The 27,392-nt window shown below is 40.3% G+C and overlaps 1 protein-coding gene across 2 annotated transcripts in view; it reads right to left on the reverse strand.

The window, feature by feature from the left end:
- The window catches only part of SVEP1 (sushi, von Willebrand factor type A, EGF and pentraxin domain containing 1), an 881,565-nt gene that overhangs the window by 529,633 nt on the left and 324,540 nt on the right, over nt 1-27,392 (reverse strand). For both annotated transcript variants that reach the window (XM_069240886.1, XM_069240895.1), the window contains exons 6-8: nt 17,818-17,997; nt 13,789-13,986; nt 3,160-3,278 (exon numbers count right to left, since the gene is read on the reverse strand). In XM_069240886.1, the coding sequence (XP_069096987.1) occupies nt 3,160-3,278; nt 13,789-13,986; nt 17,818-17,997 (497 nt within the window). The remainder of the gene's footprint in view (nt 1-3,159; nt 3,279-13,788; nt 13,987-17,817; nt 17,998-27,392) is intronic.

Below are 27,392 nucleotides of genomic sequence, written 5' to 3' on the forward strand. Positions count from 1 at the left end.
GAGAGGAAGGGTGAAAAAGGCTGGCAGCTTTTCTGCCTCACAGTCTCTAAGGTACTGAAGTCCTCCTAATGTAGGGAGGTTCTGTGTTGTACATGTGCCAAAGGAATCTTGTCTTTGCTGTTCAGTTTCGGAGTGTCCATCAGCTCCCATTATCCCCATGACATATTCACACAACCAGAAGGCAAGGGGCCATAAATTGGCACCTGGAAAAGGCAGGTTAAAGTTCAACATTGTAAACCTATATGTAGATTTTCCACTATAGAAACCAAAAACAAACTACTATCTACTGTCTATGCAACTTTTCCATGTCTTTTTAAAGGGATAAAACTCCATACCCCCTACTTCGCAGTTCCACCTTATTTGACTCAACAGAATCAGGTGAAAGACTTACATGCGAATCTTTTAATTCAACATACTTAAAATTAATTTGTTCTGTAAACTCAGTCATTCTTCTGAAGGTAAAGTGTATATGTTAACTGAACTCCTTTGCCAAATGTCCCTATTTTCATAGCAATATAGGAAATACTGTGGTGATCCTGATCCTGATCCTGATTTTGATCATTTGAGAAAAACCATACTGCAGTTGTTAGCTCATCACATATTCAGACTCGTCTTTCTTATAGGGAATATTAGATTTATTTTCACTTTCATTGGACAACACTCATTGACTACAGGAAATAATATTAGTGTTATTTTTCTGCTAATATCCTGTAAACATACACTACATAAGACAATGACAATCATTCTGTTTTATGTTTTTGACATTGATTGGAAATAGGTACACTGAGTAAGCTGTCAACAAATTATTCCTATTCTTACCATTGCCTTTCTTTACATGGGGCTGTTCACTTTACTTATTTAGCCTAAAATCTGTAGGTAACACCACAGTTGTTTCTCATCTTAGTTTGGCTTATCCAGCCACGGGTTACGCTTTAGGTTCTACTTCATTAAGGGTGTTTATAGACATGATTGTTGAGGTACATTTTAAACATTCTCCTTCTTGTGTCCCTTAACCTATACGTAGAATACTATAATACTATTTACAAAGAAATACCCTTGGGTCCTTTAATAAAGCACTACAAAAATACAAAAAATATAAGTAAATTAATAAGTTAAAGGATCATGGGGTGGATATTTCCTTTTGAGTTAGACTGGTGTGATTGAGAAGAAAATAAGTGGAGTAAGAAGGCAGTGACTGTTCAGCAGTATGATAAATTATCTAAATAGATGGGTCTGTGGGACAGCTTTTCTAAATAGGCATATTCTTGGGAGAGGAACTGAATCAAGCATAAACTAAACTGGGCGTATCTTTAATGAAGAGTCTTGCTTTTTGTTCCAAGCTACCACAGGTGAGCCAAGAATTCCTTACCGAATCTATTTTCATTTTCAGAGGTCAAATTGGTTTGCCTTGTAGGAGATCAATCACAGCTTAAATTAAGTATTTGACCTCTCTTGCTCGTATCTCAATAAGGTAATTCCCTACAATGTACATGACAATTCCAGCGTGGAAGAGGAGGCTCCAGTAGTCCAGCATTTATGGTTCAATTTGCTTTCCTTTGCTTTGCTTTGCTTTGCTTTTCGTTGCTTCAATTTTACACAAAGCCTGCCATTAACATCCTCGGAATAGGTTCGAACCTAGTTAATATAACTGGGTCACTAGACAAAGAGACAATAGAATTAATATGCCAAATGTGCTGGTGCAAATGCAGGAATGCTCACCACAACATTGCAATTAAATAGAAAGATTGGAGCTAAAACAAAGCTCTTTGCTCTGAGCTTTAAATGGCTCCAGTAACTTACATGTTCTTTTCATGATGCCTACCCCTCGCCATAATTTCCAAATGGACATTGTACAACTGACCTGACAATAACAGAGTTTAGGTTAATTCCTAGCTTTCTCAGAAAACAAATGTGTGAACGGTACATTTTTGATTCATTAGGGCCAGGAAATGTTGACTTTTATTTTTGTAGCGAACTGATATTAAAAACATTCAGGCAGACGCTCTGCTCAAATATTCAAAACCCACTTGCATTGTTCATCAGAACCTACTTGGTGTATGGCTCAGAGCTAGTCATAATCCTCTATAGCAGGGGTCTCCAACCTTTTAATTTTGTCAGACCTATAAAAGTTCAATGAAAATCATCCTGAGCTGCTAATATTATTAGTGCTGTAATAGTGCTGTAATAGTGGCCAATGCAGACAAAGATTACATTAGTAGCCACCATATGTAAGATTACTAACAGTGATCACCTTAGTGCATCAAGCAATGTTGCCACCAGTAATGTGAAACAGCTTTATCAATTTGAAATGCCTCTATCTGGGTAATAAATAACAGACATAGCAGCAATGACGGTGGTGCCAAGTTAATAGTATTAGTAATGTCTGCCCACAGCTACCAAATCTAGCAGCTGTAATTATACTTTGGACATTATGAGGTCTGAAAATACTTTAGAATTTCATCATCATAGATTAATTAATCCAAGCAAAAGCTTCTCATATAGTAGGCTAGGGCACACAGGAGAGCTACTTACTTTAGGAGGAGAGCTACAAGTAGACACAAGCTACTCGCAGGAGAACCTTGCTCTATTGTCTCCGACTTCCACTTTCACAGCATGTGCAAGCATGATTCCGTTGGGTGGGAGACATCAATCTGGCTATTACCCTAACGATAAAATGGATTTCTTTCCAATAAGTTGCACATGTATTGTTTCACCACAAAATTACATTGCAAAGTTTTGTGACACATGTTACATAACGTAGTGCATTATAGATGTATGAGACTTCCAATAACAACTTGGTTCATCAAATATACACTTATGAACACATTGATATTAGGGGCAAGAAGAGGTGAATCTATATTTCCCTATCAAAAAGAAACCTCATTGGAAAAGTCATCTACCACAAAATGCAAACATAACCTGAAATTTGTGGCTTTAAATCCCTGCATGACAGCTCAGCTGCCCATCTTTGTTCTGAGGTCAATAAAATGATTAAAATTTTCCAGAGTAATGGAGACATCTGAAGATACATCACTTTGTTACATAGATAATAATTGATATATGAGAATCCAGTTTTATATATTTTTTATATATTTTAAGCAGGTCACAACATTTCATGGCTGCAAACAATGTATTTGCTAACACACCATCAAAGCTTACCTCGTCACCTGAGTTGTCCTTGGCAATAGGGGTTTCCCAACTGACCATAGCAGAGTTTTGATGTTCAAGATTACCAGTCTGAATATTGTCCGGACAGCTGATTTGAGGGGGCTCTGTATCTGAATCATAAATTTTACACAATATATTCAAAACATTTATATTAACATTTCACTATCAATAAAGAACACTTTCGGATATACAAATTACTTTATTTCCCCCAATTAATATTACATTATGCTAATGAATTTGTGGATATTATATTTAGGGAGTTAAGTGTTCAGCAGAAGGTGTAACCTCAGCATCTTGGTCAATTAAATTATTTTCAGCTGCATCATTTGCAGATAGAGAGGAAATGTGTCCATCACCAGTTAGCAAGATGTTTGTTGTGTTAAGCTTTTTTCACCTTGTTTATCTTCAACTGTTACATGTAATAACTGCATGGACATCATTGCACCCCCGGCACTGTCTTTGCAATTCCTAGATTCAGAGGTGGCAGAATAGGTGCCAGGAGCACAGTGGCAGCACGTCCTTATGGACTTGGGTTGGGGCTCCTTTCTCTTTGTTTTCAACACAAATAGTAAATAATGTTTAATTATTCATTATTAGTATGATAAAAATGGAGTACAATTAGCTGGACTATGGCCCTCGCTGGCAGCTGAGGAAAGTAAAAAATGCTTTGAAATGTAAGTTGTGTGCATGCTAGAGGGTGAGTGTGTGTTTACATGTCAATGTGTATATGTGTAAGCAGTGTATATTAGTGAAACTGAAGGGCAACGGGCGTGCTTTGCCACTTCTGCTACCCCTGGCTTTTTGGTGAATTGACGTTGATGTATGACCGATCAGAAAAAGTTACATACAAGTTCCTCTTTAAACTTCTCCTTATTGTTTCCAGTGCTCCAAATGTTTGCTTCCGTGGTCTTTACACTTCGATCGAATCTCTTATCCTACTTCGTTGGATTTCAAATGTCATCTATTTGCACTGATTCACTATGTTTTGTTAGCTTACTTTGACTGTATATACTCTAGGATAAATAACTCTGGTCTGAGCCAGAAGGGTGACATCTGTTATTTATACAGTCACCCTCTGTACTTATTTCTGCTACTATGCGATTTTAACTTTAAATTAGAACATTTAGCTAATGGAACATAAAGACAAAAAAAGTAAATTCACTTCAGAGCACTTATGAAATTGATCCAGTAGGAAGAAACACACAAACCATTTCATCATTCTCTTAAAATTTACAGCCATCCTCGAATTGTTTAAAAGACAATAACAGGGGCAATTATTGCCTACAACTAGCCCCTTCAAATTGATCAAGGGGTACTTTTCATCAGGCCAGTCTCTGAACTTAGCCACACATATACATTCCTGTGTTAAAGGAATAAAAGGCAGTCTCAACTTCCTCAGATTGTCTTGCATGCTGCAGACAAATATTTACCTCAATTGCCAAGAACAACATTAAAAAGAGCTGAGCCCTCTTTCCCTTAACTCCTCAGCATGCATTATTTTTTGGCTCACATAAACTAACAGATTTAAAACAATTAGTACACAGCTGTAATAACCTTTGGTTTTCTCTCAGTTACCTTATCTTCCAAAAAACTATTGATAGTTAGTTACATTGATAAAGCTAGCACTTTCTGAAATAGTGAATAATTCACAAAGAAAATACTGTTAATTACTGGATCGGCTAATTTTGTCAAGATAGAAACAAAAGGTCATTAAGGTAGTCTTTCAAAATAAAGACAGAATTCAAGCAAGAGACTACTGTAAATACCCACTCTCAAACAAGGCACAAGCACAATTCAAAATGTGGTTGCATAATACTCATTAAAACCTCTTCCAGAAAACTGTTCACAACACTGCTCATCAGGTATACTGACACACAATCTCAAACAAATCACCAAACACAAACACTACAACTCTTTCAAACAATTTCTTCAGACAAAATAAAAAGGTGTTCTACAAAATCACAGATAGGCAAACACTCGTCATGTAAAAACTGCAGACACCATAGCTGAATTCAATCTACACATAATGTACCTCACTGAAACCTTGGTAAACAACAAATCTAAGGCAATCGTATATGAATTAGGGCCTGATTGAGACTTTGGCAGAGGAGGTTACTCTGTCACAAATGTAATGGATAGCCAGGCCTCCATATTACAATTCTGTTCTAGCCTATGGAAATCATGATATGGCGGACGTGATATCCGTCACATTTGTGAAGGATTAACCCCTCTGCCAAACTCTAAATCAGGCCCTAAGTCCCCAAAGGGTATCCAGTTATCAAGTTGGATAGAGAAAAGGGATCACTTGTAAAGAACACTAAACCCTAACCTATGCCTCTGCAAAGCAACAGAAAATGCTTGGGATTTGTCACACATTGAGGTACTCCTTTTACCATCCATCATCCTGTGTTGAATAAAAATGTCATTGATGAACTCACTGAGTACATAACATTGTAACAAGTACATCATAGTTATGATGGGATTACAGCATTAGCTCACATCTCTCATCCAATTGTATTGCCTGCTCTACAGAGAAACTGCTAGCGCAGTTGACCTATAGCTGTACTTCTCTCATTCTACACTCAAAAACAAAAATCTTAGGCGTCATAGCGTGTTATTACAAGTTGGCCAGATTTTGTTGCTAAGATTCTAGAGGGTCATACTTTATATTACCCATCAGTATCTCTACCACAAAGTCCGACTATAATGAGTTTTTTGCCAAAATGGGAACAACTGCTCAGACTTGGATGTATTGTGTGCTTTACAAGACAGTCATATTAAATACTTTATTTCGGCTATGAAGCCATAAAAGTGCATATCATAATAAATGAGTAAAATACATTAAAATATCATTCATACTAAGATCAATTAAAATGTGGACAATTTGCCATGGTGAATATTTGCAACAGTCAACCCACAATAAATTCAACAATCACTTGGGATACTACACCAAAGATGTACATAGATTGTGTCTATTTGGGCCTGCATAATTACTAGGTCTTTTGAGTACTAGTTCAGAGTCTCAATGTCCAATACCAGTGCAAATAATGAGAAACTGCAAATCATGTACATACTAAAAATCATTTAAAAGTCATACAATTTACCATGTTGAATATTTACATCAGGCAACCCACAATATGTTCAACAATCACATAAGATGCTATACCAGAGTCATACATAGATTGTATCAGTTTGGGTCCACATGGCTACTGGGTCTTTTAAGTAGTAATTCTGAGTCTCTGTCTCCAAGCCCAGTGCAAATAGTGAGAAACTGCAAACACAATTGTTTCTTGGGTTTCACTTTTTAAGATTCGTAACATTATCTTGTATCGTCTCACATCCATTAATTTGCATAGTGGAATTATCTATTTTTTCCTACACTTGGGCGTATTGTGGACAAAAAAAGACAAAATGAGCCTCTGATTCATTGAGCACTACTCAGTGTGGGCAGGAAGATTGGTCACTGGATTTTTTTCCCCAACTTGCAGTGAAGGCCTTTAGGGAAAGAAGCCACATCTGAATAGAATATATATTTGTTTTGCTTAGTGGGGAGTGATTCTGTCAACATATGGTTCAAATTTGGGAATACACTTATGTAACAAAAGTTGTGCAGTTATATTCCCATTGTTCTGATCAACCCAGGCTCTTAACACAATGTGATCCCAATACTCTTTTTTCAGTTTCTGCACAGCATCTTTCTCCATTGACCAAAGCCTGCTTCACAATTCCCCCATTTATAACATATCCGTTAATTGTTTTACATGTTTTAGCAAGGGTATGCATACTTGTGAGTCTAAGGATACCAATTCGACCAGCGATTTCCTATATGGGGAGGATTCCGCAGATGACCATAATTTCACCCAATACACAAGGGGTCTCAAGGCAGTCAAATGGTAAATCCTGTTTAGGGACAGGTCATAAATTAGTGGTATAAGGGATACACTCGCTGGGAGATCAAACAAAGCCCTGACAAACTTATTTTCTGTCTGTGACAATGGTGTTACGTTTGCATAGCCCTAAATCTCAGCCCCTTATTTGGCTGCTGGCACAGCAGCTGCCCAATAAACGTTTAGAACCAGCAAGACCGAGGCCCCCCAGTAGCCTGATATCTTCTTCATATAGCCATTGTCCTCTGAAAAAGGATAGACTTAATTTTGTCTAGTTAAGGTCCTCAGTGCATGTTATTCACCAGCCTTACCCCCAAGTAGTCGAAATGTTTGACTTACTCGAGTGCGGCTCAACAAATTATCGGTTTCTTTCTGGAAGACCGAGGTGGGTTGATCGTCATAAAGTTGGACTTTGACGGATTTCATTCTAAACCTCTTTCATGGCAGAACGCAGCAAAGGTATCCAGCTCACATTGCAGTTCCATAGGGGATCTTGATATTAAAAGCGTATCACCCGCAAACATAAGGAGTGGAACAGATACCCCAGCACTTTTAGGCGCATGGGTTTTTCATTGTAACAGCCTTTTCACTACGCCATTTATGTACAGACTAAACAATGTTTCTCCAAGCATGCACCCTTGCCTAGCACGTTGACTAATGGGGATTTTAGACGTAAGGTCCCCTCCTCTGCTCCATCTGACTTTTGCATATGTATCTTGGTGCAATACTCTCAGGATCCACAAGAGATCACCAGGAATTCCATATGCTTCCATAACCCCCCATAAAGTGTCTCTCAGTATTAGAACAAATGCTGCTCGTAAGTCTATAAATGCGACATACAGGTGGTCCTGCCTCAAAGATACATTTTTCCAGCATATAATTATGAAATTAAAAACCTGGTCAAGAGTACTAGCTTTGGCCCTAAAGCCTGCCTGTTCCTCTGCAAGGATCGAGTTGTTATCAATCCAAGATTGGAGTCTAGCCAGGACCTGCCTATAGAAGATCTTCTGGCTTGTGTCAATTAGGCTTATGGGTCTATAATTGGCCGGTTTGAGTCTATTTTCCTTTTTATACAATGGGATTATGACTGCCCCTTGTCACAAGGAAGTAATACCCTCACCCCTCAAAATAGCATTACTGAGGGAATTAAGATAAGGAATCCATACGTCAGGTTGGGAAAGATACATATCACACGCCATACCATCAAGACTACGGGCCTTTTCCATTTCCATTTGTTTTAGGGCAATATCTGTTTCATTTAGGGTAAACGTCATCGCCTCCCTCTCTCTGCCACCCAGTAGGTAAGCTTTACATGTAGGAACACAACACTATGCTCGCTTGCTAAACCCCAGTCATGTTTCTGTGGCATACTCTGCATAGAGGCCCTCAAAGTGTGTCATCCATTTATCAGGAGGAATTACTAGCTCTAGATGGTTACCTGCTGTACGTGTTCCATCCAAGATATCTTCCCAGATGTTTTTGCATCACCTTGTGCAAGGGCTTCTGCTAAATCATCCCATTGAATAATTTCCCATTGTTTCTTTGCCTCTGTCAAGGTTGCTTTGTAAGTATTCCTGGCTATTACAATCTGAGGCCGCAGTCTGACTTCATGGCTTCCAAGAGACTATTCTTGGCAATCCGACACTTTCTGGTAAACCACTTAGGGGGCAATTTGGGACAAATACCTCTCTTCACTGTCTTTATCAATAGTGTGCTTATATCTCTCATCTGTTTAGTATGCAGGTCCAGGAGATGTATGCTGCCTTTGTTTCCATACACCAGTGGAGAAAGCTTTTACATGAAAGAGGCTATAAATCTGGGTCAGATATATCGTAAATAGATTATACTATTACAAGACAGTCTTTAACCATTTTGGCAGAAAAAAACCTCAGCCATTAAGGGTCAGATTTAGAATTTGGGCAGACAGAGTATTCCATCACGTTGGCAGTGGGGTACCCTTACCTCCAAACTCTCGGTTTACCTGCACAATCTTAACTCAGACAGATTGTCAGGTTTACACCAATCAAGTAAAATGTACTCTGTCAGGGTAAATATTCCTCTGACGGCCCAAGGTAATACAGGCCTTTGGAATTAGGTAATACATTTATTAGCCCCATTTAGAATGAGTGAGTGGATTACTTTTTTTTTTACAGTTCATCACCGCCAGGAATATCCTGGTGGTGAGGGACAGTAAAAATGTAAATATACTCCCACACCATGGAAGGAAGCTCTCATGGTATTGGGGCAAATAGGTTGTGCTTTTCCAAAAACAAACTTCTGTTGTGTGCCAGTAGTGAACTCTGAATTTGGCGGGTGGTGGAAGTAAAGTCCTCCTCCACACTGACTGCCTTTACTCTATTGGCCAAAATCTACATTAGGCATAAGGGACCTGAATGTGGCTACCTCCCCGCCAGGCCCATTATGAGTTATTGGCTAGGTCAGCAGGCAGAAACCTGAGTTTCTGCCTGCCTGCCTAGTGGGAAACACCCTACAGCATTGTCTCCAGCTTTAGCCAGTGGCAATGCTGTAGGATGAAGGGTGTGCTAGCAAAGCAGAAAGTAAACATTGCGATGGTGATAGCCAGGGGTGCCCCTTCACTGCCCATGCCAAGCGCATGGGCAGTGCAGGGGCCCCCCTTGGGACCCTTGCACCCGTTCTCTGCCAGCCTTTTCATGTCAGTGCAACTGCCATGAAATCGCTGGTGGAGTACGAAGTCATAATTCCAGTTCAGGGCTGCTTGCAGCGCTACCCTGGCAGATTGGAACAGCCAGACCTTTAGGATCTCCGATTCTGGTGGTGCTGGCAGTCCAACCATGGCACGACCTCTGTGGTCGTAATATGGCACTTGGACGGCTGCAATGGCGGTTATCTGACTGCAATCTGTGAACATGGCGGTCATGAGACCGTCAGGTTCATAATGATGCCCTAAAGCCCTGATTATGAGTTTGGCGGACGGTTTTACCCATCCAACAAACTTCTGATGGGGAGGTTGCACCAATGTGGCTACCTCCCTGCTGGGCCTATTATGAGTTTCCTGCTAGGTCTGGCCTAGCGGGAAACACCCTACAGCATTGTCTCTGGCTCGTAATCGACCTGGTGTCAATGCTTTAGGATGCAGGATGCACCAGCACCCTTGAAATGTTCACTGTCTGCAAAGAATCAAAGAGCTGAAGCCTATTTTCACAAAGCAATATCACTCTAGTCCAAAATAAAAAAACAAAAAAACAACATAGAGTTCTGTAAAGTGTGGAGCCACTTTGGCAACATGTTATTATTAAAATGGACATTTCCCAGACATATTTAAAAAATGTCATATCACCTTGTTGCTTACAAAAAGACCCAATCTGACCTGGACATATTCCACAATTGTCGGCTAGTCACCAACCTCCCTTAACATGGAACAGTCCAGCACCTTCATTGAAAATCATATACTCCTGCCACCTTATCAATCTGGTTCTGCAAAAGTTACAGCAACAAGCCCAACATTTAAATAATTAAGACGACATACACTGCACATTGGATAATCATGACCCATGTCTCTTAGACGTTCTAGTCCTCTCAGCAGCCTTCAATACAGTTAACTATATGAGTCTATTATACACCCCAAGATGCACATTGAATTCGAATGCTGAGTACTCAGGAAGCTTACCCCAGACCTCAATTAACGGGTAAACAGTTGGTTAAAACGGGAAGCGCCTAGTCCAACCCTAAGTTGGTCACATTCCGCATTCTGGAGGGATTGATACTAGCCTCCATGCAGCTCAATATACATAGGGAGCTTGAGAAACTGGTGGCAGAATCTGGCATTTTCGTTCACCAATATACAGATGATAGTCATCCATCAAAGATGTTGGTAAACACGTCTATCAAACTTAAAATGAATGTCAGTGATCGTTCTTAAAATCAACGTAAATAAGACTTAAGTTATCCTACTAATTCGATCATGGCTCTCACAGCTCAAAATTGATGACTTTGATCCAAATCTCTCATTTAAGATAACATTTCTGGGATTTTGGATAGACCAGCACGCTTCCATGAGCCCACAAGCTGCACTTTCTCTCAAAAGTACCTAAGGCTAACTCCAATATGTAAAAATAGTAAAATAGATTGCCAACACAAACTAATTCACCTTAGTAATTGTTTTGCATTTTACTTTATGCTCCAAAACGTCTATCATAAAAGAAAACATTTGACTACATTTTCCATGTGTTGAAATGAGAACACACCAGTCAAGGCCAGAAATAATACCACACTCGGTTGCATAATGTTTGAGGCAATTCACCCCCAAAACCTTGCCCTACGTGTCTCATTTTTCAAACTAACTGAAGTCATCCAAACTTCAGACATAAGGAAAATCCAGTTTTCATCTAGTCACCTCACATTGACTTTGTGGGTTGGCTCCTTACACTCAGCTTCACCTCATAATCACAATATTCATGTTGTAAAGAGAACTCGTTTTGTACATCTGATATACAGAAAAGCACACGTATACCCTCAAATGGTTAGAGCTGCTTTATTTACAAATATAAAATAAATAATGACAATGACAAAAGGCTCCTCAGCCTTATATGGAATCACTAACAGACAATTCCAACATTATTCAGGACAGCACTGCTATCCTTAATTGCTTTGGTGAAAGACATGGAGGATAATGTCCTCTGTGAATGCAATTAGAGAGAAATTAAATTCTCATTTTGTTTTTCATACAGGGTCAAGAAATTATAAAGGCTACGAAATGACAAATTTTTCTTAGAGTTGATTAGTTTATTAACGGATATTGCAGTGGATGAGAGTCTCAGAATATTCACAGAATCAAGAGTCACAGAATTAAGAAATGCAGAACAGAAGACGGATGACATTTTACCCATGCCAATTTGATTTGCGAATACAAATATTCTGCCAGTGTGGTGGAATTTCTGCATTCATGAATTTGGGATTGTGACAGGTTTGTGGATATCTACCTGAAAAAGTAGTTTAACACTGATGAGTCATATTACAGGGGCAGGTGGATTTTCAGTGCCTCAAGCGGGATGTAACATCCTCGTTATTATGAGGATGTAGGCTAAACGCAGGGCTGATTTGAGAAGTTTTGGGGCCATCAGCACGAAATATTTGGGGGGCCCCTGTTGAGAACAACTTTGAATTTTGTTAAATATTTTTTGCTAATTCAAGTCAGCATTATGCTAGGAAAAGAGAAGAAACGGGCTCACTCACAAGCAATTGAAATATGCTGGGGCCCATATATGGTTTTAAATAATTACTATTTCTATTGCCAAAAAGTTAAAACTAATACAAAATGTTCATTAAACTAAAAAGAAATATTCCTTGACCAGGACCTCAAAAATCCTTAAAATTATCATGGGCAAAGCCGACCTATTTAGAGGTAGAGGTAGGCCGAAAGGATAAAGGTTTACAAACAAAAATAGACAGAAGTGAGACAAAGAAAACATATGCTTTCCAAGTGGGCCCCTTGGAAGATGGGGGACCTGCGAACTGCCCACTTTGCCCATGCCTTAAAATGTCTCTTAGTGAGGGGTTCCTGCACAGACAAAATATTTTACCCATGAAAGACCAGAAAGATAAATAACATGTAAATGCACAGTTGTATCAAATGTGTGCACTCTTAGAAAATAATTTGCAAAAGTGTGTTTTATAGGGGTCTTCCAGTGTAGAGAAAAATATAGTTGTCTTCTACTTGTCCTGAACCTCTCATAGTCACCAGAAATAGGCATTCTAGACAGTTGCCTTGTTAGATGATTTTAGCTGGGGTTCTGAGATGTACACCATTCAGAGTAGGGCCTTTTAATAATGTCATAACAGTGTCTACAGTAAGAAGTCTTGTATCATGATTATACATGAATATTAATTTAGTTACAATAAAAGTATAAGAAAAAGGTACTGCTGTTTACTTACAGCCTGATTTAGAGTTTGATGGACAGGTTACACCATCACAAACACAATGGCCCTGCAGATTACCTTGCTACAAGTGACATATCCTATGGCGCCTGCAGTAAGGCAGACCGGGTATTCATCACGTTTGTGATGTAGTACCCATCTGCCAAACTCTAAAACAAGCCCCAAGTTTCTACAGAAGATCTATGCATTTTTTGTAAAAAGAAACAGTAAAGATATCTTTTGATGGATACATTTTGATTTACACTTCTTGACTGAAAACTTACCCTTAGCATTATTTAGTACTTTTAGATGGAATGTTTTGGTTTAAAACAATAATTTGATATTTAACAAATGCTTCTCCAACAGTATTCTGGGATTATATTAATTACCATTTTATCTCCATCACTAGTTTACTTACAGACATGTGCTTATCAGAGATAGCAGAAATAATAGACTTCATCATACTGTAATGTGGAAACATATTATACTCAGTTAATAACACTTGGGTTTGAACCTCCAAAACATGTCCGCTCATTTTTTGTCTCCCAAAGTTTGCCTATTAAATAGTTTAGTACTTTCAACAGAATCACAGGGAGGAAAATTAAATTACATCTGTTTTGGTCATGTGGGTGTCGCTCTACAAGCCTAATTTATGCAGGTTAAGCCCAGGTTTGTGTAGGATATATTCCATCTGTAAAAAGGTTCGCATAAGAACTGGAGAGGGGGTCATCTTATCCTTGTCATGCAGAACTCTTCAATTTACTGCATAGCATCCACCAAGCCATCATCATTCACGTTATACCTGCTTACATCCGTAAATGAGTACATTTTCACATACCTTTACAGGCAGCTTTTCGTGTGTTTTGATTCCATTTTCCGGAACTAACGCAGGTCACTTCTTTTGTCACTCCAGTCAAAGTAAAGCCACGGACACAGTTTAGCTGGCATACAGTTCCAGTCTTTGCTGGTTTCTCTCCACAACCTAGTGGATTTACCATCACATTCTCAGGTATATGAAAACTGGGACAATATATTTCTATGGAACAGACGCCAAAAATGAATAATTAGTGAAAAGCTAACACAAACCATTAACAATTCATGTTAAGACTATGTTAACCATCATGGAGTGATAAGCATTCTTGAAAATGTAGTTTCTTTATTATTATTTTAAATAATATCAACAATACCAAATTAAAAAAAACAAGAAACTAACATGAATTTGCAGTGCAATGGTCCTTCATTTCTTACCAACACTTTGCATTATAAGGCACTCAATTCTTCCATTCTTCTCGCTGTTACCACCTCTTCCCACTTCCTCATTATTGATCCACCTCCTATATCCACTGCCCCACTACAAAGAGGTAGTATTTAAGGAATTGACAGGACAGTTTTCAGTGCCACGTGAAGTAGAGATGTGGATGGGCAGCTGAAAGGAGGACAAAGCTGCATGGTCTATAGTGCAAAAAGGATGACCACTGTCCTTTTCTGCCCCTGATGAGCAATGTGTGACTCAAGTCCAACTTCAAAGACAGAGGCGTTTCTAAAAAAATAAAACAATGATTCTGCTGACCAATATGAATAGGCAGGACGATGTACATGTCAGTCCCCAGTTTTTTAAAAAGACATCGAAGCAAAGGTAGATAGCATGTGAGGGGATTGCAGAGGGTCTGCAGACTTGCATATGTAATTTTCATTGTTTTATTTTTGATTCTATATAGAAGTACATTTTTGAGCTATGTGGTCTGTTATTGGCTGATTTTATTATTGTATATATGAATATCTATTTATTTCCCATCAAGCCATTGCTATAAAAAGCTCCAGTGTTGCCTAACATTCTTTTTTACCCTTTGAAAATAAGAGCCAAGCTACTCCTTCCTTTTAAAAAATTACCACTTTCCCATAAAACATTAATGGCCTGATTTATAGTTTGGTGGAGAGGGTACTCTATCGCAATGGCAACTGAGGTCTCTCTCTGCCAAACTAGAGGTCCGCCTGTCTCATTTAGAGTTGGGCGGACATTCAGTATGTCGACGGGGCACTACTACATCTTCATTATCATCATATGCACTTACTGTGCTGGGTCATCGGAGGTTTGGCCATTTGCCCACCCACCCTATTTGGACTACTGGGAGGACAAATGGCCAGTTTTCACTGCCTGTAAGGGAAAGTGGATATTCTAAAATGACACCCTCGCCATAGAAGAAAACTTACATTGCAAGGGGGTCATTTGTTTGATATGGGTTTTTCTTTTTGAAAATAGAAAAAAACTGAAGGTTTGCCAGCCATCTCCATCATGTTAATGTAGCAGTCCATCAAACTTTAAAAGCATTTACAGGAACCACCATCATGGTCGTTCCTGTAAATGCATGAGATGTCCGCCAGCAGACACCTCAAAATATGGCAGGCTGGTAAACCCTCAGGTTGATGGAGTACTTTACTCTGCTGCGAAATTCTAAATCAGGACCTAAGTTTGCTATGTCTAGATAGTCATGCATCTATTTGGTCCTGGTTGTTGGCCCAGGGCTGCCGTATGTTTTTTGTTATGTTTGTTATTTTCAAGTGCAGGAAGAGGTTCTGAACACAGTGCATTCTAGGCTTTTTTTTTAGAGCCAAGGACATTCACTTGACGAAAGGCCAGAGGCTTGTTACTTACCTGAAAGTGAAAGTGTAGGATGGCTAGTCACTTGCACGCTGTACCTCCTGCTTAGTTTGGATAAGTACATGCTTAGAGACAGGTATGAAACATGTAGGCTGCTGGTTGTGCCAAGTAAAGCATGGAACTGAGCTGGAACCAGTTTGAATGTCACACACAGGCATTTTAACCTACAGAATACATAGAAGGCTACCAAAAGTAAGAATGCAAATCAGATGTTTTTCTGCTCATATTCTTTTGAACTTGAACCGTAGTTGTTGGAACACAGGGAGAATTGTAGTGACAGCAATGGGAGTGGGTGTGCAGTCTTGACATTCCAGAACATATTCTGAAGGGAGTAAAAATGCAGTGTTGTGTATAATATGTGCAACATCAGCTTACTTACATGGCCCATGGGCACGAGTAGTTGGAAATGGTGAGGACGCTGCTGTAATGCCTAAGACTCTAAGCTATGTAGAGTGGTGGTCAATACCACAGTTAACAGGTAACCAATTGCTTATCATTCCCACTGTAGGACTGGCTTATCAGTCATCAAGAATGTTACCTTCAATCAGGGATGTTTTAAAATTGACAAAATCATCTAAAAAAGTCAGTTACAAGAGTTGATGTATTTTTTTTTTTTTAAATGCATGGATCTTTTTTCAGTGATATGCTATCCCTCATATCAATACAGCTACGCCCTTGACAGAACTGAATTGTGATTCAAGTGCTAGGATCGACCCAAACACAGTTCTGAGATGGGAGAGAGTGGGATTTGTAAGGTGGCTCATCTCATGGCTGAAACAACACAGAAGAGCTGGCCTGAAATCAAACAATCTGTCAAGGGAAATGTTTGGCTGCTGAACCATAGAGTTCTGGCCAGCAAGGTTGGGGCTTTGGAGATTTGACAGATATGTGATAGTCAAAATTTAGTGATGAACCTGCTTGAGGCCCCAGATTTTAAATGACAAAGAGATTGAAAAAGATTGCTTGAGTCAGGCAGGAATCCTGATACATACCAAAAGGCAATCAATAAGTGGGAGAATATGAAAGGCTTAAACTAACAAGGTAGATGTGTAAGAAGTTAATAAATTAAATGTTAAGGTCCTGGGAGGGTCCAATTAAAAGAGAATGCAATTTTACACAAAAAAATTGCTGTTTTACAGAACCCCACAATTTGTAGCCCAGGTTAACCCTGCATGGCCCAGATGTGATTCAGGTGCAGGTGGGAATTGGTCCCATGTAGTCGGGCAGTGCACCACCATTCATGAATTCTGGAGAGAGAGATTTCAGTTTTTGGATGCAGCCTGGTAGATACAATTAGTTCCAAGTTAATAGGTTATGATCCTGCTCTACGGTTATTCTCCAGATTACAAAAGCTACTGTATGTTGCAATGATGGTGGCTAGATCTTTATTGCTTCAAAGGTGGAGTACTCAGTTGACCCCCTCTGTCGGTGAATGGGTGGTGAAGATGAAGCAAGTGAGAGATAAAGAGTGGCTGTATGCTCTTTGCTGTGGTGGAGGGGATAGAGAAATTTGACAAGATTTGGGGTCAGTTTATGGCTAAAATCCCTGCATCTGGTGTAAAAGTGTATATTGTTCTTTTAATATCCTATTTATAATCAATTGTGTTATCCGAGGCTGATGGGTTTGACAGTGTAGTTTGATTGATATGAAATTTGTTCTAAATATGTATGGTTGTGTATAATGTATGTCAATTTTGTTGTTTGTTTTTTTGTTGCTATGATGGATCTCAATAAAAAATATATTTAAAAAATGAAAATGATGCCTTCAGCTCCCAGCAGAGCTCTGCACTTCTCTGACATTGGTGTACACATCTTTCTGCACAAGTGCAGTGCATGGTAGAAAGACTAGCAGCCCACCTATTATGCAGTACACCATACTTGCAAGAGCCAACTTCTTAAGGTGACAGTTAAAAAAGCTTACTCACCCATTAAGTAAGCCCAGTTGGTTTCACATGGGTTTCAGCAGGATACCTTACTCCATCCAATCTGATGCCTTTCCATTGCTTGCATGAACACTGGAGTTTCAGTCAAATAAAACAACATGCCAAGTACTACATGAGCTTATTTTCACTAACAAACATCATGCACAGTTACCATCAAATAACTCATTCTCTACAAAGTAACAGTTAAATAATGGCATAATATGAAAGAAAACATTATTATATGCCAAAATAGGGAAAATAAGACAGTAAAAAGAGTTCATCTTACCCTCACAGTGGGGCTCCTTCTCATCCCATTGGGAGTTTATTTGACAGGTAAGTTTGTTATTTCCTTGCAGGCGATAGCCTTCCTCACACCGTATAAGACATACTGTTTTATAAGAAGTGTCACTTGATGAGCAGCTAATATTTCCATGCTTGACTGGTGGAAGCTTTGGACAAGTCCGCACTAAAATGTAATTGAATATAATAATAATAATTGTATTCCTCTGCTGCATACTTCATCAAGATAATTCTGAAAATACTGACCACCATATTTGATGTAAGTAATGGGTTTATTTTTTAATCAGTTTACTTTGGTTTTACCGCAACATAAATGTTGTCATTTTTTGACTACTTATAGAATTGTTCTGGAATACTACAGGGATCGGAAAAAGGTCTTCAAATTCTAAAATCTGCATTAAATAGGCTTATAACTATTAACAGTGCTAAGATACCTATGCATAAAAACATCAACAGTCTACCACACTGCTAACATACAATTTGTGCTTGTACTTTTGCCAACTCAGACCATTAAATCTCTGACATGATTGATTCAATCCTATAACATAAGGAGAGCCTTTACCACATAGTGAGGTGAACTATGAGCAGTGTAACCGAGGGCCCCCAAAGTTTAAAGGGTTGCTCAATTCATGCTTCCTAAAATTATCTTAAAATGAGTAACTATTTTTAGATGATGATGTGATTCTATACTCAATATTTTGAAGAGAACATTTGCACTTCAGTGTCCCCCTCAAGGAGAAACACTGTCTGTGTTATTTGATCGCAGAAGGCAAATAGTTGTTAACAGAGTATAAATGTGCCACACTACCATGGTCTTTTAGTGGTGCCACTGCCATAGACAGTACTTTATTGTGGATATGTGAAGTACTTACTTGATTATGTATTTACATTGTGTGTATACTTTTGCAGCACATCTTGACAACTACTTTACACTTAAAAAATACTAGCAAATAAAGGATATTTTCTATTATTGTACGTTATAGTTTTTGTGTAAGTATACAGCATATATAATCAGTATCCAGTACTACAAAGCTCCACTCATAATTCAGTACTCTAGTATTTCTGTTTAATTTGAATGGTTCTCTGTTCCCAGATTTAGACAGAGACGTCTTAATAGATGTTATTTAAATTAAATTGTATGTTAATTTTTATATAACATGTGTAAGTATATTTTGTTACAATATTGGATGCTTCCTGAACATGTGTACTGATTTAGCTTTTGGAATGGATAGTATTCTAGGTTCTTTTATATCTCCCCATCTTTTTTTTCATCAAACAAAGACAAACATTCAGACTATTAAAATATACAAATCTGATAAATTGTTAAAAAAAATTGAAATTCTGACAAAATGTTTCAAAAGTAGTGATATTCTTCTTTATCTATAAAGAGTACCAAGAGATGGTTCTGTGTTGTGTGCGCTACAAAATAGTTCTCTGTTAATGTTATGGGAGTACTATTTAATTTGCACCTGCTTTGAGAACATTTTGTCTCTGCCATTTGTGACAAGATAAACTATTTTACATCTGTATTACAAATGGAAATGCATGAAGACAAAACAAAAATTCTAAATTGCATAGTAATCACAGCCTTGTAATGAAAGGGTACCAAACATGTGTATTTGCCTTAAGTGTAAAATAATTATCGCTACAATAATGAAAACAATCAATGTGTCACAAATAATATACACGGGTATGGGACGATATATTGCTTTAGTGGTTAAGGAGCTGGGGCATCACAGTTAGTTAAGCCAGCACTATTATTTTCTAAGCTGTCACTGCCGTATGGTTTTGTACTGAAATGCCACAAGTGTGCACCCATCGACAAATGTAGTTAAATTATGGATTTCAGTTCTTTCTACTCATATAATCTCATAAAAGCACAACAAAATGATAACTTGTTTAAAAACTTGTTAATGAATTGTCATTTCGAAGAGTATTCTTTCCATGTTGGTAGTGCTACAATTTTCGTACCTGTGCTCTTGAGCAAAATTATTTCAGATTTTTAATTCCAATGCAAATTTTTTAATGTAGAGATGCCTGTGCCAAGCAGCAGTAAGCAAGAATTCTTGTTGTTCTTTCTGTAATAATATCTTAACAGGCATTGAAATATCATAACAATGTTACTAGACCTGCAGGTCGAGTAACTTGAATAATCTGCTCAACGTAACTGTAATGTTCTTGACCCATAAACAGGTCTTAATTTGTGTAGTCCTAGGCAAATATTTTATTTTACAGAGACTAATTTTTCTTCATTCTCACATGAATGCACCTTCAAGTATGTGAGTTCAGCATTTCTACTGTACAAAAAAACGATTTTGTTTGATTAACTAGACTAAACATTTGCTCCATGTATAATACAAATGTAGCTACATATAGGGTACACTTCTTTCTTATTTTACTAATAGCATTGCCATAAGGGCAGGAGTGTTTCTCATTTTATGTTTAAACACTCACTTTTGATAAATATATTACTAAAGCATGATATGCACACTGTCATTTACAGACAGTAAATTTCCAAGAAATGTCCTTACCACTAACTTGCAGCTTTACTGATAAAACTATATAGTGTATTAACAATAATGTGTTTCAGAAAACATATTTGTCATTAGCACATCACCAAATGAAGTGTTTTTATTTGTTTTCATCCTACTAAAATATGTTTTCATCACACAGAAGTTCAAAAATGAACTTTCACATATATTGAATTATATTTTGAAATGTTTGAATAGTTGACTTAGTTATTTAAATGCTGTGTGTTTTGAAAAAGCTGACACCCTACTGCCTTTCGTTTCACACGCACAGTTCACCTTACAAAATCCTTGAACTCTGTAATCAGAAAGACAAATAATTGTAAGAGGACAAACTGACTTTTGAACTCTGTCTCTGAACACAGAGCAAATGTGATAAGAATGAGATTTAAAGGCGTCTTTAGTGCTCTTTTACTTTCTGACTGAACAGAGCACCTGTTCTTTGTCAAATTACCAGAAGGGGCCAGTAGCTCCTAAAAATGGCTTGACCTAATAAAATATGACTCCCGATAGCGAGTGGGTGAGACGATTTTTTGAGGCCTATCTTAAGCAAGGAAAACCTGTGCTAAGGGGCTACGGGACAAAAATAAAGATATCCAGTAGGGATAAATTCACACCTGAATATCAAAGTGAAAACCTAAATTCTTCACTGAAAAATTATTTCTTTAATCAAATTAAATAAAATTAGTTGGTGCTTAGTGTCTACAAGTCCCGCTCATACATCTATATAACACTAACAAACAGTATAGACATCAAAAATATTAAAAACACAAAAAACTAAAATCACAAAGTCTCATATAAAGATATTGTACAAAACATCACAATATTAAAAATGAAAAATGAACCAACAGTTCCTTGAGCACCGTCATAAATTAACCATAATCTGCTTAGCCATACAACAATATTGTTCTGCCCAAGACAGTTGGAAGTGGAACTTGCTGACTGTACACTGTTTGTTAGAAATTGTAAGACCCCATTCATGGGGCAACAGATCAGACAGGAGCCATTGATGTACTGAGGTCCATCTTACTATGGATCTGAAAACTGCATTGAGTAAACCCTTTCACACTTGACTCTCAGGGTAGTGAAGATGAAAAGTCAAAGCCTTCTCAGGGAGGCAGGGAGGCAGTATGGGATGCAAGAGCACAGAATACAACAGCAAACCAACAGACACAATAATATATCTCCACCCAAGTGCTTACTGTTTTGTTAAAATAAAGTATTTTAATATTACTACACACCTCAAAGGTGGTTCAGGTACACTATTGCAATTGTATGGTGATGATAAGGGCTACTGAAATAATGTTACTTTTTAAGGTGCCTGCTTCTCCTTCTATCTGTCTCCCCAGGGAGTTCCCCTCTTTCTAGGGTAACAAAGCAGATGTATGGGCATGGTGTAGAATAGGAACAGGTGTGTATCACTCTTAATCACCCAAAAATGTTAGCTTGCAGGTCAATTCAATAGTCTTACAGTCTCAACAAGTATGTATTGGCAAAGATTAGTATTCTAGCAGCAAACTTCCTCTTCGTGTATTAAGCCAGGTCTCCCTACTTGTATGAGATCAGCTCTGCTTTACCTTTTCAGATAACGTGGAGGCTCAGTGGTGTGGGTCATGCAGTAAGCAACTTTGCACCCCTGGGTTTCAGCATAGGACACAGGGGACCGTAGACTTCAGTGGTGCACCTCCCTAGTCTTCTGGGCTTAAACAACATTCTGGGCTGGTTTGTAAGCAGCTGCAGCATCTAGATCGACTCAGAAGGGCATTCATCTTCAGCAGAAGTGGGCTCTGAGGGTTGATACAGGCAGACACACATCTTCAGCAGCTGCAACCTATGGAGCCAATGCAGCCAAGTGCTCATCTTCAGCAGTTGTGATATCCAGGCCTATGCAGGTAGGCAGTCATCTCTGGCAGTTGTGGCATCCAAACAGATACAATGTTTTTTATTGTGACATAAGCAGCATCAGGCATTTGGGGTCAGTGGCAGGAGTGCTAGTAGTACAATGCCGAGTTGATGCACAATTGTATAAACTGTTTATGGAAGGAACAGGACTAAGAGATGAGGGGGACTCCTCACTCTTCAGATCATGACCAGCTTCACCCTCAGTCTGCAGTTAGCTACTTGTACTCTTTAGAGCGCTCATTTGATTGGTCAATAAGAATGTGGTACTGGAACAACTTTTCTGCTAAACCAGATGCCATCCAAAATGGATTCCCATTGTCCTAGTACTCAGACTCTGGCCACACAAAGATTTGTACTACCACAAATTCTGCTTATCTATTATACATGAACATATATTATTAGTTCAAGGTATGGTTATAAACAAAGAGGAACTTTACATAAGAGTGGTGCATAGACCATCCTCTCCTTTGACTCTGTGAGAAACTGCTGCTCATATTAAAGACTCACAAAACTCAGCACGCTGCCACCACCACTTTATGTGAACTACGAGGGTATGATCAGTGGTCCTATTACAAATATGAAGACATGCTTTGGGCACCCCTCCAGTTCACAGAACAGATTCTTGGCCTGGCATTGTATGAGACAGGCCAGGCTTCTACACACATATTAAATGTGTGTACACCTGGTCCAAATAATAGGTCGAGATCCTAGCTTTACATATAGCTGGCATTTATAGAGGAGGCACACACTAATTCACCATGCAGGGGATAATTTCTGACCCAATTAACTTTCAATATCCTAAAAGGATATCCAAGAATGAAAATGATCATTAGACATGTGTGCATGAAAATGGTCATCAGGGACACTGCTCTGATTCACTTTCCTTTTGATTAGATAATAACAATTTCAATTAATGGAAATCTGAGAAGGAGGATGATCAAGTATCTGGCTCTGATAATAAGGAGCATGTTTGGTGCACAAGGTGATTTGTCCTTGATGTCACTGATCCAGGTGTACATTGAGCATTCCAAATGCTGAACAATTTCAAAACAGGTGGAACTGAGGTGACAGAAGTAGTACCCTGGGCATTGCTTTTTAAAAATAGGCACATGGCAAATATTGAAATGTATTTATAAAAGTTCTAAAGGGGAATTTGCTAAAGTTCAATATATTGTACAGCCTCTCATGATGTCTACAATTTCCTAGTGAACTTTTTTTCTGTTTACAGTTTTGTATACAAGCTAGTACTTTAATCCTGAGGGGATAAAACAATTCTGAAAATCTCTTCATTTATTTGCTGCCATGCTTTTAAGTACTTTTTGTGCTTTTCTTATTTTGCTTTTCTATTCCATCTCTGAAATGTCTCCATGGATGTTAGCACCTTTCTCACCTCTCCACTCTATGTAACTAAGGAAATAAAGCACACCATAGGAGTTGCTACCACATTCGAACAGCCAACAGGGACAACACAAAACAAGATGATAGCAAACAATTTCATAAATTAAATAAAATAAATACTGACCAAACATTTGCAAAATAAGTAGAATCAAACACAAGTGAAGAAAGAAAACATAAATGAAAACTGAGAACGTCAAAATACATCTTCAACCAAGTCAAAGTAATTAAGATCTATTCACTCTGTTACCCGTCCCTCTCATCTGCCTCATCATACCCTATGGTACTATTGTTACTTGTGTTAACACATGTTGCTCAGCTAGCAAAGATCACACCTCACAAGCGTTCTCATGTCCTGTCCATTAATTTGCAGGAATATTAGCTAAAGCCACACCTGGTATTATCACACAGGGGTGAGAAGTTAATATGAATCTATGCCCTCAACAAATATAGGGGGTCATTCTGACCTCGGCGGTAAAAGGCGCTTACCGCCGGTCAGAAGACCGCCATAACACCGCCGCGGCCGCGGTAAACCGCCACGGTCATTCTGACCCGCAACTTGCAAACCGCCAAAAACCCGACATCCACAAACGTCCGCCACACCAAAGGTCAGCAAAAAAATGGCGATGACCAAACCTCCACCGTCACGCCAACAGAAATACGCCCATACCATTCCGACCCACAAATCCACGTGGCGGTCTTTCAAAGGCGGTATTCCATTGGCGGTACACACCGCCGCGGTCAATATACACACACACATAGAAAACTCAGCCACATTGGTCAATTTGAAACACACACACCTGATACACATATTAACACCACTCCCACACACACAACACAATATAAAACACACACCCACATCACCCACAAACCCCTACGACCCGAAATTATTGACGAAGGCTAGAGAGAGAGCACAGAATAGACAATCCCACAACACAGAGGCACACAACACCATCACCCACACAGAATCCACGCACCAAACACCACACACCACCACACGCACCACACTCAGAAACGCCACCCCACACCTCATCCACACCACCCCATGGCACCCCAAAGACACCCCAGGTTCACTGACGCAGAACTCAGGGTCATGGTGGAGGAAATAGTCCGTGTAGAGCCCCAGCTCTTTGGGGCACAGGTGCAGCACACCACAATTGCCAGGAAAATTGAGCTATGGCAAAGGATAGTGGACAGGGTCAACGCGGTGGGACAGCATCCACGCAATCGGGATGACATAAGGAAGTGCTGGAACGACCTACGGGGGAAGGTGCGTTCCATGGTATCAAGGCACAACATTGCGGTGCAGAAGACTGGCGGCGGACCCCCACCTACTCCCCCAGAATTTACAGCATGGGAGGAGGAAGTCTTGCACATCCTGCATCCTGAGGGCCTCGCAGGAGTAGGCGGAGGAATGGACTCTGGTAAGTCAAATATTCACTACTGCTTCCCACCCCCACCCCACCTGCATGCCAAATCATACCCCCACCCTCACCCCCACCCCCATCACACCAACTCCTTGCAAATGGCTCACCATCACAACCCACCCATCCCAACACCAAGCCCTGCATGTGACCACAAAGCATGGACACCCATCACCAAAGTATGCCCACTGCACACACACATCACCCCCATAAGCCACCCTCACAAAAGCCCCCACAAGGGAATGCCTGCACTTGGGTACACGGACACCCACCCATCACACGAAATGCCACACAGAGAAGCAATAAGCATACCTTTATACCCCTGCAGGACCCGAACGCCACCACACCGCCACGGAGGGTACAGAGATGTCCATCCCACCCCCAGAAGAGGCCCCCAGCGATGACAGCAGCTCTGTCTCCCTGGACCCAGATGACCAGCCCGGCCCATCGGGGACCTCTGGACATTCGGTTTCCCACAGACAGCCACAGGCTACACCAGACCCAACCCCCTCTGGGAACACCAGCACAGCTCCCACCCAGCGGGCCCATGCCTCTGTCTCCAGGACACGTCAATCAGCGGTGTGTCCACCACTACAGGGAACCCAGGTTGACCCACCACCCCAACAACAACAGGGACCTGGGGGCAGTGGTAGTGGGCACACCGTCCAGGGGACAGAGGCCCAGGAACACAGGGGAACTGGGAGGGCTGCTGTGCGACAGGGGGGGGGGGCAGGCCCAGGGAACCCACTCTCCAAGAGGCCCTCTCCTCCATCATGGGAGCTTACCACCACTCCCAGGAGACGATGGCGACGGTACTGGCCCGGTTCCAGGAGATCCAGGCACTGCAGGAGGAACGGTACATGGGGTTCAGAGAGGAACTGAGGAACATCGGTTCCGCAATGGGGACCATCGTTGTGGCCCTTACCCAGATAGTCACCACATTGCGGGACCATGTGGCACCCCAAAGGGCCCCTGTCACTAGCCCAGGCCAGGAACAGCCTACCACCTCTGCCGGCGCTAGTGGACAGGAGGCCCCCACACAACACCAGGCCACCAGAACCCCACCTCCTGCAGAAGAAGAACCATCCCGCAAGCGGAACCTGAGATCTCACAAGAAGACAGAGTAGGATTGCAAGAGCCCCGCCAGCCTAAGATACCCCCTGATGTCATCCCACTGTCCCACATTGTCACCCTGTCCAACCTTTACCTGCCCCTGCTCCATCCTTCCACAGGCATATGGACAATGCACCTGTGCGACTGAGAACTGGACTCTGCCATGGGCATTACTCCACCCCCACCCATCACCGTTTTTCAATCATGTACCTATATGTAGCACTTAAAATAAATCACTTATTGCACTTAAAATAACAGGAGTTTGCTTGTATTCTTAACAAATGTATTACACAAAACGGTGCAATAATGTGCAGTTACTTTGTGATGACAACATACCAATTTCAATAAGCTTTAGTCCATGGGCAAACAAAGCAGAAGTCACGCAGTGGGTCATACAGCTCTGAAAAGGGAAGGGAAAGTCACAAATCAGTTAACTGGAACTGGGGGGAAACACAGACAGTGGAGACGCATGAGGCCTTAAGTAAATGTAAAATGGCGTGGGTGATTCTTACCTGTGTGCTACTGAAAATATTGTTGTATGACTGTATCCCTGTTGTCCGTGTCGTCCCCGTCGTCTTCCTCCTCTTCACTCTCCACAGGCTCCACAGCTGCTACAACACCACCATCTGGACCATCCTCCTGCAGAAAAGGCACCTGGCGTCGCAAAGCAAGATTGTGAAGCATACAGCAGGCCACGATGATATGGCACACCTTCTTTGGTGAGTACATTAGGGATCCCCCTGTCATATGCAGGCACCTAAACCTGGCCTTCAGGACCCCGAAGGTCCTTTCTATGATCCTCCTAGTTCGCCCATGGGCCTCATTGTACCGTTCCTCTGCCCTGGTCCGGGGATTCCTCACTGGGGTCAGTAGCCACGACAGGTTGGGGTAACCAGAGTCACCAATTAGCCACACACGGTGTCTCTGTAGCGGTTCCATCACATAAGGGATGCTGCTATTTCGCATGACATACGCATCATGCACTGACCCAGGGAACTTGTCATTTACATGGGAGATGTACTGGTCAGCCAAACAGACCACCTGGACATTCATCGAATGATAACTTTTTCTGTTTCTGTACACCTGCTCACTTTCTTTGGGGGGAACCAAAGCCACATGGGTCCCATCAATGGCACCAATGATGTTGGGGATATGTCCAAGGGCATAGAAATCACCCTTCACTGTAGCCAAATCGCCCA

This window comes from Pleurodeles waltl, chromosome 1_2, assembly GCF_031143425.1.
Source record: "Pleurodeles waltl isolate 20211129_DDA chromosome 1_2, aPleWal1.hap1.20221129, whole genome shotgun sequence".
NCBI lineage: Eukaryota > Metazoa > Chordata > Amphibia > Caudata > Salamandridae > Pleurodeles > Pleurodeles waltl.